General features: G+C 54.1%; 1 protein-coding gene across 2 annotated transcripts in view; it reads left to right on the forward strand.

Moving 5' to 3' along the window:
• The window catches only part of ASIC2 (acid sensing ion channel subunit 2), a 987213-nt gene that overhangs the window by 720988 nt on the left and 248641 nt on the right, over nt 1–17584 (forward strand). Inside the window, exon 1 of one of the 2 annotated variants that reach the window (XM_044390817.3) lies at nt 5038–5751. The exons of the other annotated variant lie outside the window; for it this stretch is intronic. Coding sequence (XP_044246752.1) covers nt 5038–5751 — 714 coding nt within the window. Of the gene's footprint in view, nt 1–5037; nt 5752–17584 lie in introns of those variants that run through there. 2 annotated transcript variants of the gene reach the window in all.

A 17584-nucleotide genomic window follows, 5' to 3' on the forward strand; every position in this document is an offset into this window, starting at 1 on the left:
CAGCATCGATGTGCTCCGATTCTGTAAAGTATTCTGAAGGGTTCCCATGTGCAAGAAAGATCAAACTTATTTGTGCGGGTCTCCAGGGATAAATTAGGGGAAATGGGAGAAATGAACAAAATGACAGAGTTCAAATCAATGAAAGGAAGGAGCTTCAAACACTGCCAAATGTTCCAGAACAGAACTGGCTACCAGTGGATTGTTCCTGAAGGGCTGTGTAGGAGGGATTCCTGTAGCAGGTAAGGGGGGCAGGGCTGGGTGGCCCCTCAGACACTTTCCAATGCCGAGCCCCTGAGTAGTAGGGATTAGGGGTGAACAGGGACATTGGGGACCCCCGAGAAGCCTGATCAAGCCAACAAGTGTCAGCTCCAAAAATTGGATTATAAAAACAGAAAAATCACATCGGCTTAAATTGACCTCCCCCTCCCAACAAACTCATCTGATGCGAGAAAGAGCTTATAGTTAGTGGGGGTGGTCACACACCAGAAGGTGGGCTGGCCGGCGGTGACGTAGGCCTGGCTGTCACCGCATACTAACATCGTTCAGAAGAAAAGGCCAGGATGCCAGGTGTGGAGGAATAGATGTTTTAGAGATAAACAAGAAAAGGGTGATTTTCTTGAAAGCTTATTATTGAGAAATCACAATGCTAAATTCTAATTCCTTGGTGGAGAGGGTATGTGAGTCAGCTGAAGCGCGGCCTCGCGAACATGTTTTTCTGGCCAAGTGAGGCTGCCAGGATGGGAAAACTAATTCACATGTGCTGTCATTCAGTAGAGCTCTGAGGGCAGACATGGTATGGGGTAGGGTTTGAGAGCACGGCGGCTGGAGCCAGACTGCCTGGATTCAAGGGCTGTGTGGCTTAGGGTGAGTAGCTCAACCTCTCTGTGGTAAGGATTCCTCTTCTTTGAAGTACAGAAAATAATAGTATTTACCTCATACAATCATTTTAAGGATTAAACACGTAGAACACTTGTTTTTAGTGTAACTTCGAACAGGCCCTAGTGCTTGGGAAGTCCTATATTTATTTTATTGCATGTGTATTATTTATCGTTTTACTTTTGCAAGGAGCATGGTGGAAAGCGAAAATCTTGGACTTTGGAATGAGTGAGAATTTAGTTCAACTCCTGCTCTCTGAGCCCTTGGTTCTCAAGGGTAGAAAGAGGACCAAAATTCCTCTCTTGCAGGGTTGGAGTGAGGAATTAAATACGTTTGCATGCCCAGTTCAGTGCATGGCATACAGAAATATTCAAGAAATCCTAGTTCCCTTTCCCTCCTGTCTCAGGGTGCTTCGTCAATGTGCGAGGCACTGTGCTAAGAGGTAGGGACACAAACATGAATGAGGTGTAGTCTCTGTCCTCAAAGGGCTCATGTCCAGAAGGAAAGCCTGGACACACGCAGTAACAAGGTAATACTGCAAGGGCCATGGTGGGTCCGGTTTCCTGGGAGGCAATGCTTAAGCTGGGGCTTGAAGAAAAAGTAGACTTTGCTGAGCTGGTGGCAGTATTGGTCAGGGACGGCGTGGGCGTAGGGAATTCACTGCATATGTGTGCCACAGAGAGAGCCATCGACCCTTGGGTAGGGTCACTAGCCATCCCTCAGTCTACCTCTGGATTTCTGTGCCAAGATTCTGGGAGCCTCTGCAGGATAATACCCCTCCTCTCTCTGGAAAAGCAACCCATCTGGAGAATTAACACGAAAATCCATGGCTCAGAAGACACTCGGGCAACCAAAAGCAGCAGGTGTAGATTTCAAGAGGGAAACTGCCAGGAAAGAAACGGGCCCCAGCAGCTGAACATATCAGAAACGCAGAATGCCCTATAGGTTTCTATAAGACAGAGCTCCGTGCCAGCCCAGAGTTAGGGCTCTGGAAGATGTTATGTGCTTGCCCTGGCCGTCTCTTAAGCAACTGCACTGAGCTCACAAGGTTGCCCCACGGTAACTGGGATGTGCGTCACTGTGGCAACCGGCAGGACAGTTAGGACCAGGCTGGGGGCCCCAGTGTGTGAGCCTCTGTAGAAGCCCCACAGAACTGGCAGATTCAGAGCCTTCCCCTCAACGCCAGCAACAGACAACTCCAAGGAACCGAATCCAAAATAGAAAACCCACTTCACTATCTTTTCCACTGGGAATGAGAAGGGTCTCCAGGGGTGTGTGTGTGTGTGTGTGTGTGTGTGTGTGTGTGTGTGTGTGTGTGGTGGCTGCACGTGTGTTTCTGTGGGGGGGTGGGGGTGAGTGAAGACGAGTGGGGCTCAGACGTCCTCTTCTCCAGAGACCAGATGCAGGGAGCTGCCCTGCTGACAGGGTGCCCTCCAGGTCAGCGAGGAGGGAAAGCCCAGCCAGCCCCACTCCGATACTCGAGGCTCATTCAACAGATCTGCTGTGAGCACCCCTCATAAGTCATCACAAAGTAGGTGAAATTCCTCTCCAGTCCCAACCCCCAAGTCCCCCCACTTCACTGAGTGTCCTCCCACCTTTGGGAGCCTTTCACACGATCTCTACCCAACCCCACAACCCTCATCATTTTCTCTGGAAAATGTCTGGAAAACTCTCACCCAATGGAGTGATGGAGCTGAAGGGTTGCCTCTCCCATCGAGGCCTCAGGGGGTCAATCTGAGGCCTGGGTGGAGACGCGCTGTGCACCGCACGTGGCCAGGCAGCTGCCGCAGCAGGATTCCAGCCCCATCCTCAAGGCGCCTGGCCCAGAGAGTGCGAACTGTAACGCCATGGGGTGCAGTAGAAAGAGCCAGGGCTTTGACAACCTGGGTGCAGAATCGCAATCTGCCACTTGCAGGCTGTACGACCTTGGCCACATACTTGGCCTCCCTAGTCTCACCTGTGAAATGGAGCAAGCAGTACACTATATGCCTCGTCCATCCCCCCAAACACACCAAAGGCAGAATATCACAAAGCCTAAATAAAAATGTCCAAAAGTGCCCGAGGGTTAGTGGGAGCCCCTGAGCCTGCCCAGGAGGGAAGGGCGACACCATCAGCCCTCACACTGTAGGATCCCAGGTCTGAGAATGGCAGACACACACCCAGACACACACACACACACACACACACACACACCCCTCCTGTCCTGGGAGGTCACACTCCTCCCTCCTGGAGAGCCGGGCTGGCTGACTGCTCCAGGGCTGAGCCGCAGAGCCTTGCAGCCCAGTGGTAGAGGCACACCTGGGAAGCTCCAAGAGGCAGAGCCCACCTGGCCAGAGGCCCAGTCCCCATGCCTAGCACCTCAACACACATACTACACACCACACACCCAGACACACACACCAAATGCACCAACCACACACTACAGCCAGGAACCCTGCTATGCATCTGCACGCTGACACACCCATTCATACCACCACCAAGTGCACACATACACACACACCCCATCATAGACACTCTATCTCCCACACATCACACCCACTCAGGTAGCCACAGTACATCGTCTGCAAATAAGCTCACATGCACAAGAAACAGAAATACCCGTTCACACATACACGCGCACAGCCTACCCACACTCAGTGCGTGACACCCCCCTCACACACTTGTTCACATGCCCACACTACACAGAGGCTCACTCACTCTGTACAGCCCATCTCCCACTCTGATGTGTTCTCACACTTATCTACACGGGGCCCCACCACGGTTCTACCCACATCTCTCCCACAAGCCAGCACACCCGGGCACATCTGTGCAGCGCATCCCCCACCCGGCCGCCGACTCCAGCAAGAGGCTTCCCGCTCGGTGTGCAGCGGCCACAGTGGCCAGGAATTAAAATGCAGCGAGGAGGAGCCGGGCGCGTCAGCACCGCGTCTCCAGGAGCGCACAGCCCTCGCCGCCGCCGCCCCGCCCGCCCGGAGCCGTGGGGCCAGCGAGCTGAGGAGCAGGTGCTCGAAGCCCAGCCGCGCCAGCATCGCGCGGCCGCTGCCCAAGTTCGCCCGGGGCCCGAGGAGGGCCGGGCAGCAGGGAGAGGAGCGCAGCCGGCGCCGCCGCCGCCGCCTCGGGCTTGGAGTCGTGAGAGAAGGACGCGCGGAGCAGCGAGTCCGGGTCACCCCACCGAGAGGTGCAGCCCGGGCTCCGCAGTCCCCAGCTCCTGGAGCCGCCGGGGCAGGGAGAAGAACGGGCAGGGGGACAGCGAGGCCGGGCTTTTCCGGAGACTCGAGGCACCCCGGAGAGTCGAGAGGACAAGCGACACTTTCCTCTGGCCGGCAGCCCGGAAGGGGCCCAGCAGCAAGCAGCCTCCCGCAGGACGCCCCGAGAAGCCCCCCAGCCCCGGGCGAGAGCGGGCGCGTCGCACGCAGGAATCGCGCGCGGGACTTAGGGGCGCCTTCGAGGGTCTCGGCCGAGAGCAGCCCGAGGAGCAGTGAACGGATCTCGCAGGGAAGGGGGAGAGCGCGGCAGTTGGCTGAGCGACCCCTCGCCCCGGTACACACCCACTCCACCCGCGGCGCCCGAGCCGCGGTGCGCCTCTGGGGGCGCTCGTTCCCTGGCGCCTTCTCTCCCGGGTCCCAGCACCGCTGGGCTACGGGCTGGGCTGGCGGGGCCCTTGGGGATGTCAAAATCAGGCATGGTGGCCGAGTGGCTGCTCTCCCCGGACCAGCGTAAAAGCTGGGGTTAGGCGGAGCAGGGGGGACTCGGCGCAGGGTCCCCCGAGGTCCAAGACAAGGGGAGGCGGGCGCAGCGCCCGGGCACGGGAGAGGCGGCGCCCGGTGGGGCCCCTCTAGAGGTAGCGGCCGGGCCAGGCACTCTCCAGGAAGACTAGGGGCCCGGAGAGCCCGGAGAGCCCGGGAGGCGCTCGGGAGAGGCCAGGGCCAGGCGCGGCGGGCCCAAGCAGCGCTCAGTCCCGGGCGGGCGCCCGCGGAGGCGGCGGCGGCGGCGGCGCCGGGCGGGCATGCCGCGCCACCGGAGCTCCTTTCGGGCGCACGCTTCCCTGGCGCGGGCTGCGCGCGGCGGCTGCTGCTGCTGCTTCCACTGCTGCTGCGGACTCCCATGGCGGCTCCGCCCGGCCGGGGCCGCCGCCGCTGCCGCCAGCCGCGGGCTGAATGAATGAGCCGGAGCGGCGGAGCCCGGCTGCCCGCGGCCGCGCTCACCGGCCCGGGACGCTTCCGCATGGCCCGCGAGGAGCCGGCGCCGGCGGCGGTGGCGGCGGCCGGGCAGCCCGGGGGCGACAGGGGCGGCGAGCGCGAGCGGGCGCTGCAGGGGCCGGGGGTCGCCCGCAGGGGGCGACCGTCGCTGAGCCGCGCTAAACTGCACGGGCTGCGGCACATGTGCGCCGGGCGCACGGCGGCGGGGGGCTCCTTTCAGCGGCGGGCGCTGTGGGTGCTGGCCTTCTGCACGTCCCTCGGCTTGCTGCTGTCCTGGTCCTCGAACCGCCTGCTCTACTGGCTCAGCTTCCCGTCGCACACGCGTGTGCACCGCGAGTGGAGTCGCCAGCTGCCCTTCCCCGCCGTCACCGTGTGCAACAACAACCCTCTGCGCTTCCCGCGCCTCTCCAAGGGGGACCTCTACTACGCCGGCCACTGGCTCGGGCTGCTGCTGCCCAACCGCACCGCACGCCCGCTGGTCAGCGAGCTGCTGCGGGGCGACGAGCCGCGCCGCCAGTGGTTCCGCAAGCTGGCCGACTTCCGCCTCTTCCTGCCGCCGCGCCACTTCGAGGGCATCAGCGCCGCCTTCATGGACCGCCTGGGCCACCAGCTCGAGGACATGCTGCTCTCCTGCAAGTACCGCGGCGAGCTCTGCGGCCCGCACAACTTCTCCTCCGTGAGTTGCCCTCCGCGCGAACCCGCTCCCTCCTCTCCCCCACGCTCCAGAGTCAGTAGGCCCTCCCCACCCCAGGGTAGGACACCGGGCCGCTTGCGGTGACATCATTCCAGGATGCCAAGGCGGAACCCACTCTTAGGTCCCCTGAGCCTTGCCCTCCAGGTCCTGGGAAGTTAGTTGGCCACAACTGCAGGAGGAGCGACCTTGCTCACCTGTTCCGGTCTCTCGCCTTCCAGTGTCAGCCCCCAGACCCTCAACTCTGTTCTTTATGGTCCCCTCTGTGAATGTTAGCCCTCTTTGTCCCGGACCTCACCCCCAGGTCCACAGGACTCCAGGCAACTGCCCTGTGACTAGGGTGAAGGGATGGGACGAGAGAGAAGCGCGTCTTACTTGTGGGTTTGTTGTCTTTGGGAAAACCAAAAGGAAGCTCTTCAAAAAGGGGCCATCAGCAGAATCGCACTGCTCTAAGCAGCTTATGCCTGAGTTCCAAAACATTTGGGATCTAGGGGGACTTCGGAGGAAAGACCCAGAATATGAACCAACACTGAAACTGTAGCCGGTTAGGTGGGGGAGCCGGCAGCCCCTTCTGCTGCTTTTTAAAAGCTCTGTCTGAAGCATCCAGGGGAATTGAGCGCTGGTGGGCATCAGTGGGGTCCTTGACCCCACCAGGTGGGTGTGGGTCCTGGGCTAGAGGAGCCACCCCCCTGCAGTGGAGAAAGCAGCCTCATAGAGATAGTGATGCCAACAGCAGGGGCCAGGAGAAGTTGTGCTCAGGTTTGTAAACCATTTGCCGTGCTGGTTCCCCCACGCTGTGGGTCTGGACAATGCAGCTGTCAGACAGAAGGTATCTGCCTCCTGCGGTCTGCCTTGGAGGAGTTCTGGTGCCAAGGCCCAGCGTGGCACAAGCCTGTCCAGTCATGCGTGTGTAAACCCCCTTAGGTGGGTTTGGGTTTTTCCACTCGTGCGGGGAAGGTGGGCTGTGTGTGTATTTGTCATGCTCTGAGGATGATTTCACCAGCCCTTTGCCTCACTGCTGACAGTCTTGTAGCTGACGAAGCTTTTCCCGTGGTGGTAAAGAGACGCCACTGTTCCAACAGGTGTTGGCTCAGATGCCTGTCAGGCGTCTGACGGGCTGATTTGGCCGGTCCTTGTCCAGGATGGTGACCCCGGCTTCAGTCTTGCTCTCTTTGCATTGCTCTTTGTAGAACAGCCCTGGCTTCTCCATTCTCCAAACATCCCTTGTTTTCTGGGCTTTTCAGCCTGCCTTGGAGGAATCCCTACCCAGTGGCTCCCGAGGGCTTCAGCAAGCAGATGCTGCTAACGTGTGCTTCCAAGTGACTCCTTTCAGATCTCGAACACCATGCTGAGTTCTACAAAAGATAAAGGAATGAGACTAGCAATGCCTTGTTTCTTGTTGGCTCGACCACTCCCTAGTAGCCCCTAACTGAAGTTCAATGGTATATTCAACTATCAGCAACCCCTGGCTTCAGCTTCAAGTCGTGTAACATGGCCCACCAAATAGAACCGCGCGAAGCGTGCAGAATGGCATGCCCACAGCCGGTATTCACTTTTGACATTCCCACAACCCTGCGTGAGCAAGGAGTTTTGTTCCCATTTTACAGATGAGGAAGGTGAGGCTCCACAATGCTGTCCAAAGCTCAGAGCCAGTAAATTGAAAGTCCAGCTTTGCAAACCATCAGACGCATTACACAGAAGCCACATGTAGCCTGCCTCTCTGAGCCGGGGCGTCTCTTCTATTAGAAGACCCCTGCATAAGACCCTTGCCCTCCCCCCACCCCTGCAAGCTCCCCTCTGTCCTAGGATCCTGGCTGGGAGAGTGGCAAGTGGAGCCGCCCTAGAGGGTGCAGGTAGTCTTAGCCTTGACCACGTGATATGGGGGCATAACCCATGCCTGCCTGCAAGCATACGGGACCTTCAGGAACCACCTGACCTCAGTCTCCCCAGCAGGTATGGCCATGAGTTGAAGCAAGGACCCTTCCCACTGGGGCACACCCTTCTCCCCCTTGCCTGTACCCCGCCTTCCTTCACCTGAAGAGCTTGCAGGCACACACACCCCCAAACAAAACAAACACCTCCATTCCCCAAGTATGTGTTCCTGGGGACTCAACTGACCCCTGGTGGCTTCCTACCATGACCCTGCCCTGGGACTTTCCAGCCCCTTAACATTTCATGCTGTAGTTTTTTTCACGGACCTCAGAATTAAAGGCAGCACCCCGTTCCTCTGTGGAAGCCGGAAGCTATTTCAGGAGAGCATCACATACAGAGTGGGCCATCAGGAATATTGTCCTCTAACTGCGCCACCCTGACTCAGACCTCTGTCGTCTTTGGTGAAGTGGCACTCTAGGGTAGCGGGCAAGAGCAGGAATGCTCCAGCTGCATGGTTGGTTCAAATCCTGAGACTACCCCTTACTGTGTGCCCTCCGGACAAGTGGCTTAGCCTCTCTGTTCTTTAGTTTCCTACTCCATCTAGTGGAGGTAACAGATATACCTTATTTGCTGTGTGTAGATGGATGGATGAACGGATAGATAGATAGACAGATAGATAGACAGACAGACAGATGGATGTGTATATGCATATATATAAAGAGGGAGGAGCTCTTAAAACTGTGCTGGCCCCCATAAAAATGTTACCTTTAATGACATCCACCTCCTAACTGGTCCATTGGCCTCCAGCTCAGTGCTCCCTGCCCTCTGCACCCATCCCCTGACTGTAGCCAGAGTAGTCGTTCTAAAGTCCCGCTCAAAGCATATCATCCCACTTGTTACAACCCCTCGGTGGATCCCCTGTCCTCAGGCTCTGCACCTGCACCCTGCCTTGCCTCTTGCCCTACCCTCTCTGGTAACCACATATTTAAGCTCTGCAAACAGCTTACAACGGCTGGACCACTGCTCCCCGAGCCTCTCTGCCTTGCTCTCTGCTTCCTCTGCTGCTGTAAGAGCTCCCTGCCCCCCCCCCCCCACTCTGCTTTGTCTGCCTCGGGATACTACTCATTCTTCAGCATCCAGCCCTGGGGCTTCTTCTGCTTTGGAGCCTGTCCTAACTGCCCCACTCTCCTCCTCTCATCACCAAGCAACTGATGCCTTCCTCCTTTCTACCCCTCTACCACCCCCTTTAGGTGTCAGTCCTCACACCTACTGGTCTGTGTCTGTCCCTCCCTCCAGAGTCACATCTGATTTCCCCGACCTCTCCAGCACCTGGCACAGAGGCTGACACATGAGTGTTAAGGAGAGGCTTGGGGAATGAATCCCTTCACCAGGTATCCCCAAGATTTCTTCTTGTCCCAGAAGACCCGCACCAAGACTCTTGGCTTAATTTCTCCAGGGAACACCAGTGGAATGCCTTTCTAATAAGGAAATGCCCAGGCAGTTTCTGGGCATTTATTCCTTTTTGGGTTAGAGGCAGGGAGTGGAGAGAGACGTACCAAGCATTCCCCAGATACCTGTGCTTCCCAAGCCCTATGAGGGCCAGTGCAACAGGTGAAGAATGGGGTTTCAGGGGAAGCCTTTGGAGGGATGTGCCAGCTGTTCCCAAGGTCTCCTTCCATCTAGCTAGTCTCATGTCTGGCAAGAAACTTGGCAGGGGAGAGAAGAGTATTGTAAAGTGGTGTGTCTGTTGGGTTTTATTCTCCAGGTCCATTCAGGGTATGTTTATTTGCAGTTCCTGTGTTTGTTACAGCTGTGCAAGGGTTAATTGCTCAGCTGCCAGACAAAGCAGCTCCCCCTTCTGAATGCCAACGTTGTTTCCCTGGCCCCAGCCATGGACCTCAGGCTCCCCACACTCTGGTCCTCCTGGGTTGTCCTGAGGGCGAGGGAAGCAGCCTTCCCAGTAAGTGGCAGGACACAGAACCGAGAGGCCAAGCTATCTGGGACTGGGGCCTCCAGAGAGGGACCGAGGGGCCGGGAACAGGGGCTGACAGAGGCTGATCAGGGTCTGCTGCAAGAACAAGGAGCAGTGACCCTCTCTGGGGGGAGGCAGGGTTCAGGGGAGGGCATTAGGCAGACCTAGCGTAGGCCTTAGGCTCTGCCCCTTTCTGGCTGTGTGCTGCAGGCAGGCGCTTCCCTCTCGCCCCTCTGGTAATAATGCCTCACACTGCGGGGACGAAGACATGTGTGCAGAGGCTGGCCCGCACCTGCACTGCCACAGGTGCTCAATATAGGAGAGCTGTTGTGTAATTTGGATAAAGAGACTGGCACCGTCCTCGTATCTGGGGGTAGCAATTATTCATTATTCTCAATGTAATTATCATATCTTATCGTGACCACTTACCTGAGTAGGGACAGGCTCATTTCCTGGCTCATTCATTCAATCAGCCAGTGTCTATCGAGTGTCAACTCTACGTCAAGCTCTATTCTAGCTGCTGGGGATATAAAACTAAATAAGGTTTGGTGCGTGCCCTCTGTGAATTATTGTTGGGGAAAGAGACGTGTGAACAGATGCCAGTACAGAGTGCAGAGGTGCGATGTGGGCTTAGAGGAGTACCCAGGTGAGACTGGGGGCCTCTGATGGCTTCCTGGAGGAGGTGACATGTAAACTGGATCTTGAAGGGTAAGTAGTAGTTCCAAGGTAGAGAAGGAGGGAGAGGGGGAGAGCATGTGCAAACGTGAGTATGAGGTGTGAAACAGTGAGGTTGAACACGGGCTTCTAGGCCCTGAGAGTCGTTCGGGGTATCTGGAGGGAGGGGCTGGAAGCACTGAGGAGGAGGAGAGCAGAGGTGTGATAATGCAATGCTGTGATGGATGCCTGGCGGGCAAACTAAGTTTTTAAACTTTGTAGCAAATCTCTGACTTCTTTCACTACCGGCTATTAGACCATGGAGGGTCCCTTCTGTGTCTTCCGTGTCCCACCCCTGTTCCTCACTCCATCAGGGCCACTCCTCCCTGCACCTTTCCCCCTTTCTTACCCTCTTCTGCTGGGGTCAACCTTGAGTCCAAATTTGGGACTCGTCATGTGTACCAAAAGACAAGGAAACAGCATTTGGTTTCATCACACTTTGTCACAGCAAGCAGGCTGGCAGCTCCAAGCCAGCGACAGAAAACAAGAAATCATTTTAGCAACATATTGTTTAAAATCAGCAAATTTGGTTGAAATGGTGCTAGGCCAGGCAGTCCAGTAGTTGTGAGGATGGATGGCCTTAGGGAAGCAAGAAAGATACTTTTGCCTTTAGAGAAAGAGGAGTAAACGAGCTAATACATGTAAAGTGCTTAGAACAGTTTCTGGCACCAAGTAAAGGACTCAATAAATGTGAGCTATTTCCTTTATTAGTACTTGCAGTGAGCTACCCAACTGAAGGATGAAGGCAAAGAGCGTTGGGCAGCTGTGATGCTCCAGGCCCGGGCTGGGCACACTCCATGCCATCTCCATTCTCGCAATAACCCTAAAAGGTTGTGTGATCACTCACATTTTACAGATGGATAACTGCAGCTCAGGGAGGGACTGTAGTCTGCCCAGAGTCACAGAGCCAGCAGGTGACAAAGCTGGAGTTTGAATCCAAGCCCTCACGACCACAAAGGTGCATGCAACTGGAGGCACAGTGGCATCACGGGATGGAGAAGGAGCAGCGTGGGTGGGAGGTGGGGGTGCGCTGGGAAGACCAAGCCAGTCTCAGTGCCGCCCTGTCCAGCCATGTGACTTTGGCCTCAGGATCTTCCTCTGTGAAATGAGGGCATGTGCCAAATGACCAAAGGGACTTAGCTGGGAAGTTCTCTGTCCAAGTGAGCAGTCAGGGGAAAATACGGCCTAACTACTGCAGATGGCCCGGGCTTTTCAGCCAACCATCTCTTTTCTTTGCAGAGCTGAAACAGTGATTAAGGGGGAAATGTACAAGTTATTGAAGTGCTGGAGACAGGATGGTGATTAAATAGACATTTATACAAGGAACATGAAAAGAACTCTACCAGTGATTTTACTTCGGGGAAATTAGTTTAGGGAATCAAATGTGAACTCTGCTCAGGTCTGCAGATATCCAAATTGACCAACGTCAGGCTGATTTTGACAGTGGCTGTTTGGGGGCTACTGTGCCCAGTCGTGAATGCATCAATCAGATGTCTGCCCAGTTGAGAAGGGCTGCGGGAGTAACCAGACCATTTGGTATATACATCCATTGCTTTGATTCTCCTAAGTGGTTTGCTTGGATCAGCCACTCAGAGATTCAACCAACCAATGCCCGTCGAGTGCCTACTGTGTGCCAAGCAGTGGGGCACAAAGATGATAATAAATTTACTCTGTTTCTGGTAAATAGGGCTGCAAGAGTCAATGTGCTTCATCAGGGGGACGGGGGCCTGACAGGATCTACTCCTCACACAGGGAAGGGACCGGGCATGTAACAGCCCACGATTTGGAGTGGACACCTGTCATGTAAACATTCGTGTCAATTTCACCAGCCTCAAGTGGGTGTTATGGAACCCATTTTACAGATGAGAAAACTGAGGCTCGGAAGGCACAAAGTTACTGCTGGAAGGCAGCAAAGCCAGGATTCAAACAAAGTTCTGTCCGGCCCCAAAGCTGATACTCTTCTATGACCCCGTTCTGCCAACACTCAGAGATGTGGGTAAGAACCAACCCTTCCAGAGAGGATATCCTTCACCACCTTTCAAACCTTAGCTGGAAGTTTCTTTCACTATAAATTGGTGTGGGCCCCCCCGAAGTCACCCTGGGTTCTGAGGCCTGCAACCAGGAGTAGGGACGGCCGTGCATTCTCCTACTCCATCAGCCACACAGGGGGACCAGGAGTTGTGCAAAGTCTTTGTTCGGCCACAATCCAAACTAAATTACTATTTTCATTCTTTCAAGGACATTGGTAACTTGTACTCCTGGCTAACGAAATGTTGCCCAACTGAGCTCCAGCTCAGACCTGAGCTCACCAAGAGTTGACTCACCTGTCGTTGGAACAGGACTTGTGGGTAAACAAACAGAGACCGCTAACACACTGAGAAAGTTTCTTCTCCTGAGTCTGTCAAGTATCTCCCCTGACACCACTGTTTATACTATTAATTTGCCTAGTAAATTGTTTCCTCTGACTCCACACATACTTACTGAGCTCCTACTCTCTGCCAGGCACATTTTACGCTCATTAGTTTATCTCTGCCCGACAACAGACCAAAGAAAAAAGTCTTTTCTCCTTGGTACAGATAAGGAAATGGAGATGCAAAGTGGTTCGCCAACTTGCCCAAGGTCAGAGACAGAAACTCCGATCTTCGGCTTCCAAAGTCAATGCTGTTGGCACGATGTCATGATTGCTCCCAAAAAGAAACCCCAGTCCAGCTTTGGCCAGCAAACTTGCATTTCCAATCAGTAGAAGCTTTATTACCTGGATAGGATTGCATAATATGCATTACCATCTCAGTTTATCCCAACAACACTGGAGGGTGTGTACTGTACCTTGTTGCCTGCCTGACTTCAGAAAGGGGAAGCGACTTGCCCAGGGTCACGTGGCCCAGGAAAAGAAATAGCCAGAATTTGAATTCAGGTCTCCTCAGGCTCCCGTACCTCTCTTCCTCCCCAGCTCCTCTGTTCCTGCTCAGGGTGGGTTTAAGGGGATTTCACCAACCCTAGCAGATTTTCTTAGGGACAAAGCAGTGGGCCCCTGAGTGCCTTACAGAAAAGGATCAGTGCTAAGACTGGCTGCTTAGAAGAGGTGCTGATTTCCTCCTTTATCTCTGCTCTGAGACCTCCCCTCCTTCCCAGGCAGGTCGGTTCCAGCATACTCCAATTAACCGTGGATGAATGGAAAGACCTCTAGTCTAGTGTTTCTCAAACTTGAGCGTGCCCAGATTCCTGGGCCCCCTGCAGAGACCCTGGTTTGGTGGGTCTGGAACAGGGCCCAAGATTTGCATTTCTGAAAGCTCCCCCGTGATGCAGACGCTGCTGGTCCGTGGAGCACACTTTGAGAGGCAAAGCCCAGCCGTGGCCTCCTTAAAGTCCCTTGAATGCTGCAAAGGAGGAATCGGTGGGCTCTCTCCATAAGGCACAAGTCCCTGGGTCTGTATTTGTGCACATGGAATGGGAATGTCCATTCTGGCATGGCCAGTGTCAATTAAACCAAAATGCAAAGGCCATCTGGTAGGCTGAATAATGGCCCCTCAGGATGGCCACATCCTCATCCCCAGAACCTCACATTACCTTACATAGCAAAAGGGGATTCTTAGATAATTAAGGGTTTTGAGATGGGGAGATTATCCTGGATCATCCAGTGGGCTCAGCGTAATCACCAGGGTCTCTATAAGAGGGGCAGGAGGGTCAGAGTCAGAGAAGGAGACGTCACCATGAAATCAGAGACCAGAGAGTGAGAAAGAGATTTGAAGATACTACATTGATAGCTTTGAAGATGGAAGAAGGGGCCACGAGTCAAGGAAAGCAGGTGGCCTCTAGAGGCTGGACAGGCAAGGAGACATTCTCCCCCAGAGCTTCCAGAAGGAGCGCAGCCGTGCTGACGCCTTCATGTAGTCTTCTGACTTCCAGAACAATATGCTAATATGTTTGTGTTGCTTGAGGGGGCTAAGTTTGTGGTGGTTTGTCATAGCAGCAACAGAAAACTCGTACCAGCTTCCTCTGATGTACAGAACTCTCTCTACTGACGCCACGTAGTGAACCAGGCTGGGTAGGTTTAGATCAGGGTCTGCCCCAAAGCCAAGAAAATAAAAGAATCTAGAACAAACCTGCAGCTAGGTTCAAAAATAGTCATTGTGAGAGTATTTTAACCATGCTTACATTCGTGCAAGATTGGAAATTTGGACCCCGGAAACTTAGAAAAGAGGTGTTTGGAGGATGAGGAAGGAGATGGCGTCAGGAGTAAGACAGACTCAAGTTCAAAGCCCAGGTCCACCAGGTCCCAAAACTGGGCGGCTGGTAGGGAGTTGCTTACTTTCACTGAGACTTTGTTTCCCTATTTGTAGAAAAGAGATCAGACCTTCCACGCGGGGTGGTTGTGAAACTTATAGGCAACATATTAATCCATTCAAAAATTATTTATTGAGAGCCAACTGTGGTCTAGTCCTGGTGGATACAAGTTGAGTATCAATGCAGAAAGTCCCCCTACTCTCGTGACTATAAAAGCACAGGTGTGTAGGCGCCAGCTAAATGTTAGCTATCACTGTCATCCTCCTCATCATTACTAACAGGTGACACCTCTCACTTCTCCTGAGGAAGACTTCTGGGTCCTGGAAGAGTAACGTGCCTTCTCTATATTGTCACGGTCCCAGCCAGGATCCACTTGTAGCTTTCATGCCACACCTCCTTGGGTAGATCAGAGCTTGTAGCTTTCATGCCACACCTCCTTGGGTAGATCAGAGCCTTTTAGGGTCGCTTCCCCCCACTTAGTACCCCGACCAAAGTGAGAAAATCAGAGAGGGAGAATGAGTTGCTCAAGGTCACATTGAAAGTCACCGGGAAGCTTGAAAGGCCCTGAGGATATCTGTGCGTAAGCCTATAGACGATGTTTTTACATCATAGGAGTATCTGTTTCTTCCTCTGAGAACTTACTCTTTTTCCGAAATATGGATGCTGGCCATCCCCTTCTGATTCCAGTGGCATATCTGATCTGAAGGTTGTTGATACTCTGATCTCTGAAAGTGAAGGGTTTAATCTTCTCTTGGAACCCCTCCCAACGAAAATTATTTTCCCACTTTGAAATGGCACGGGCATCCACTGTGAACTCACATCCATAAATCTAAGCCTACTGCTCAGGAAAGCAGATGAGCTTTGATTCTGCTTCTCAGTACAGTCTCACAGAGCAAATTATGGCAGGAATTTGATTTATAGAAGCACCTCAAAGGCTCTGGAGTGAGACGCGTGTTTATTCACTTTATTACCGTTTATTTTACACTATCTCTTTATGCTCCCTGCACATGGATTTGAAAGACTATTTGGATAGATGCTTATGACCTGCCAGTTTGCACAGCCCTGTTGAGGAACATGGATCTCTTTGGCGATGCTGCCAGCAGCTCACGATAGGGGTCCTTAGACCCGCGCTGAGGGTGAAGCCCAGATATAACACACAGGCTTGGAGACCCCGGCCTAGAGTTCTCGCCCGAACTTCCCCAGCTCTGTGCTTGTGAGGTACTTGGTGTAGATCTCCAGCTGCAACCCGGGGATGTGTATAGTCAGGCTTGATTTAAGATTCAAATATCTCAGAACAGCTGGGGATATTTAACATCGCTATAATTACATTACATTTTTGACAGTACATGGAGTGAGAGCCTTTTTTTGTGTGGTTGAATATTCAATGAGCATCAAATATTTTAACCAGCCAGGGAAACACAACTGCATATTTCACATCCAAGTAGTTTTGCTTTTTAAAATCCCAGCCTGGGTTGGGCGTCTCGGGCCCCAGTCTGCCGTTATCAAGTCTCTGGGAAGGCAAGAGCGCCGTCCCTGCGGCCCAGGAACTGGGTTAGCTGGGCCACCGAGAGGAGAAGGGAACGGGCAGGGGCTAAGTGGACGCCCTTGCACGCCAGGGGTGACAGGTGAAGGCTAGGAGTTCACTCCAGTCTGCTCTCCGTGGCGCCTGCAAAGGAGTGACAAGGAAGCCGAGGCTCGGAGAGCAATTGGAAACTTGCCAGAAGTGGCATTGTGGATAAATGACAGCGCTAGGGTCAGCGGCGGCCTCGACAGAGGCGTGGCCGCCAACTTGGGCATCCTGGTTGATGGCAAGAGGTGGGATGGGGGAGCAGAAACAAGGCGAGAAAACCGACTGTGTGCCAGCTTTGGGCCTCCCGTCTGTCTTCCTCAGGCGTCATGACGTTACTCTTGGTACAGTACTGTTGTGTCCATTTTACAGATGACGCAACCAAAGCTCAGAAGGCAAATGGGGAAGCGGTGATGGAGATCCGCACCTCAGGTTTAGACAATTACGACTTGAATAGTTGATTTCCCTTGATCCCTCGCTACCTCCGCCCCACCCCCTCCCGCCCCTCCCCTGCCACCTGCTCTGAGAATCTTCTCCAGCCAGTGAGGTGGGAAACTACCTGTTACCTTGCCTGACCTCCCTCTTCCCGACCCTTCTGGAGCCAGAGGTTCTCGGCCCCAAGTCACAAAGCCAAGTCACTTGGGAGCTGCTCATCTTTCTTCAAGTTTCACGCATTTATTTGTTCAGGCTGTTATTTGCCCCTGGACCCCTGATCTACCATTTCTGCCTAGAAGCCCTGTCTACTGTGCAGGCCATGTGCTTAGATGTGCGCCGAGGGTGCCTGGAAGGGGCACCAGGTCTGAGAAGGGCCGCCTCTGAGGAGGGGGAGGGGACGATGGGCAGGGAGCGTGGGGAGAAGCCCGGAGTCTTCGCCTGCACTTTTTCCTGTGGCCTGAATGTTTTTAACCACGTGTAGGTAGAACTAATATAAACAAACACAGAAACAAAAGTACTGCCTGAAAATTCCCACCTTTTCTGAGATTATCCCAGCCACTCCTCTTCGTAAACCATCCAGAAAGCCAGGGGCTCATGCTTTCAACCAGCCAAGTCTCACTTTGCTTACGCCACTCTCAAGGCTCTTTCCTCTCTTGCTCTTTCATTGCAATCCTCTTCATCTACTCACTTTGCTGTCATCAGACCGTCACCTCCCGAGGGCAGGGGCCACGCTGGCCCTGTCCTGTGGCTGCCCCAGCACCCAGCGCCATTCCTCATAGGTAACAAGTGCTCCGTCTGGATACTGAATAGCCAAAGCAGGAGAAAGGATTGGTACCACCAAAATATAGTGGACTCCTTCTGTCGTTCATTAATCCATTCAGTGCCCACCTGTGTGGGGCGTTGTGCTCAATGTGCCACACAGGCGAAGTGGACAGGGCCCGTCCGTCACGGAGCGCACATTCTGGAGTGTTCTG

This window comes from Ursus arctos, unplaced genomic scaffold (assembly GCF_023065955.2).
Source record: "Ursus arctos isolate Adak ecotype North America unplaced genomic scaffold, UrsArc2.0 scaffold_24, whole genome shotgun sequence".
Classification (NCBI taxonomy): Eukaryota; Metazoa; Chordata; class Mammalia; order Carnivora; family Ursidae; genus Ursus; species Ursus arctos.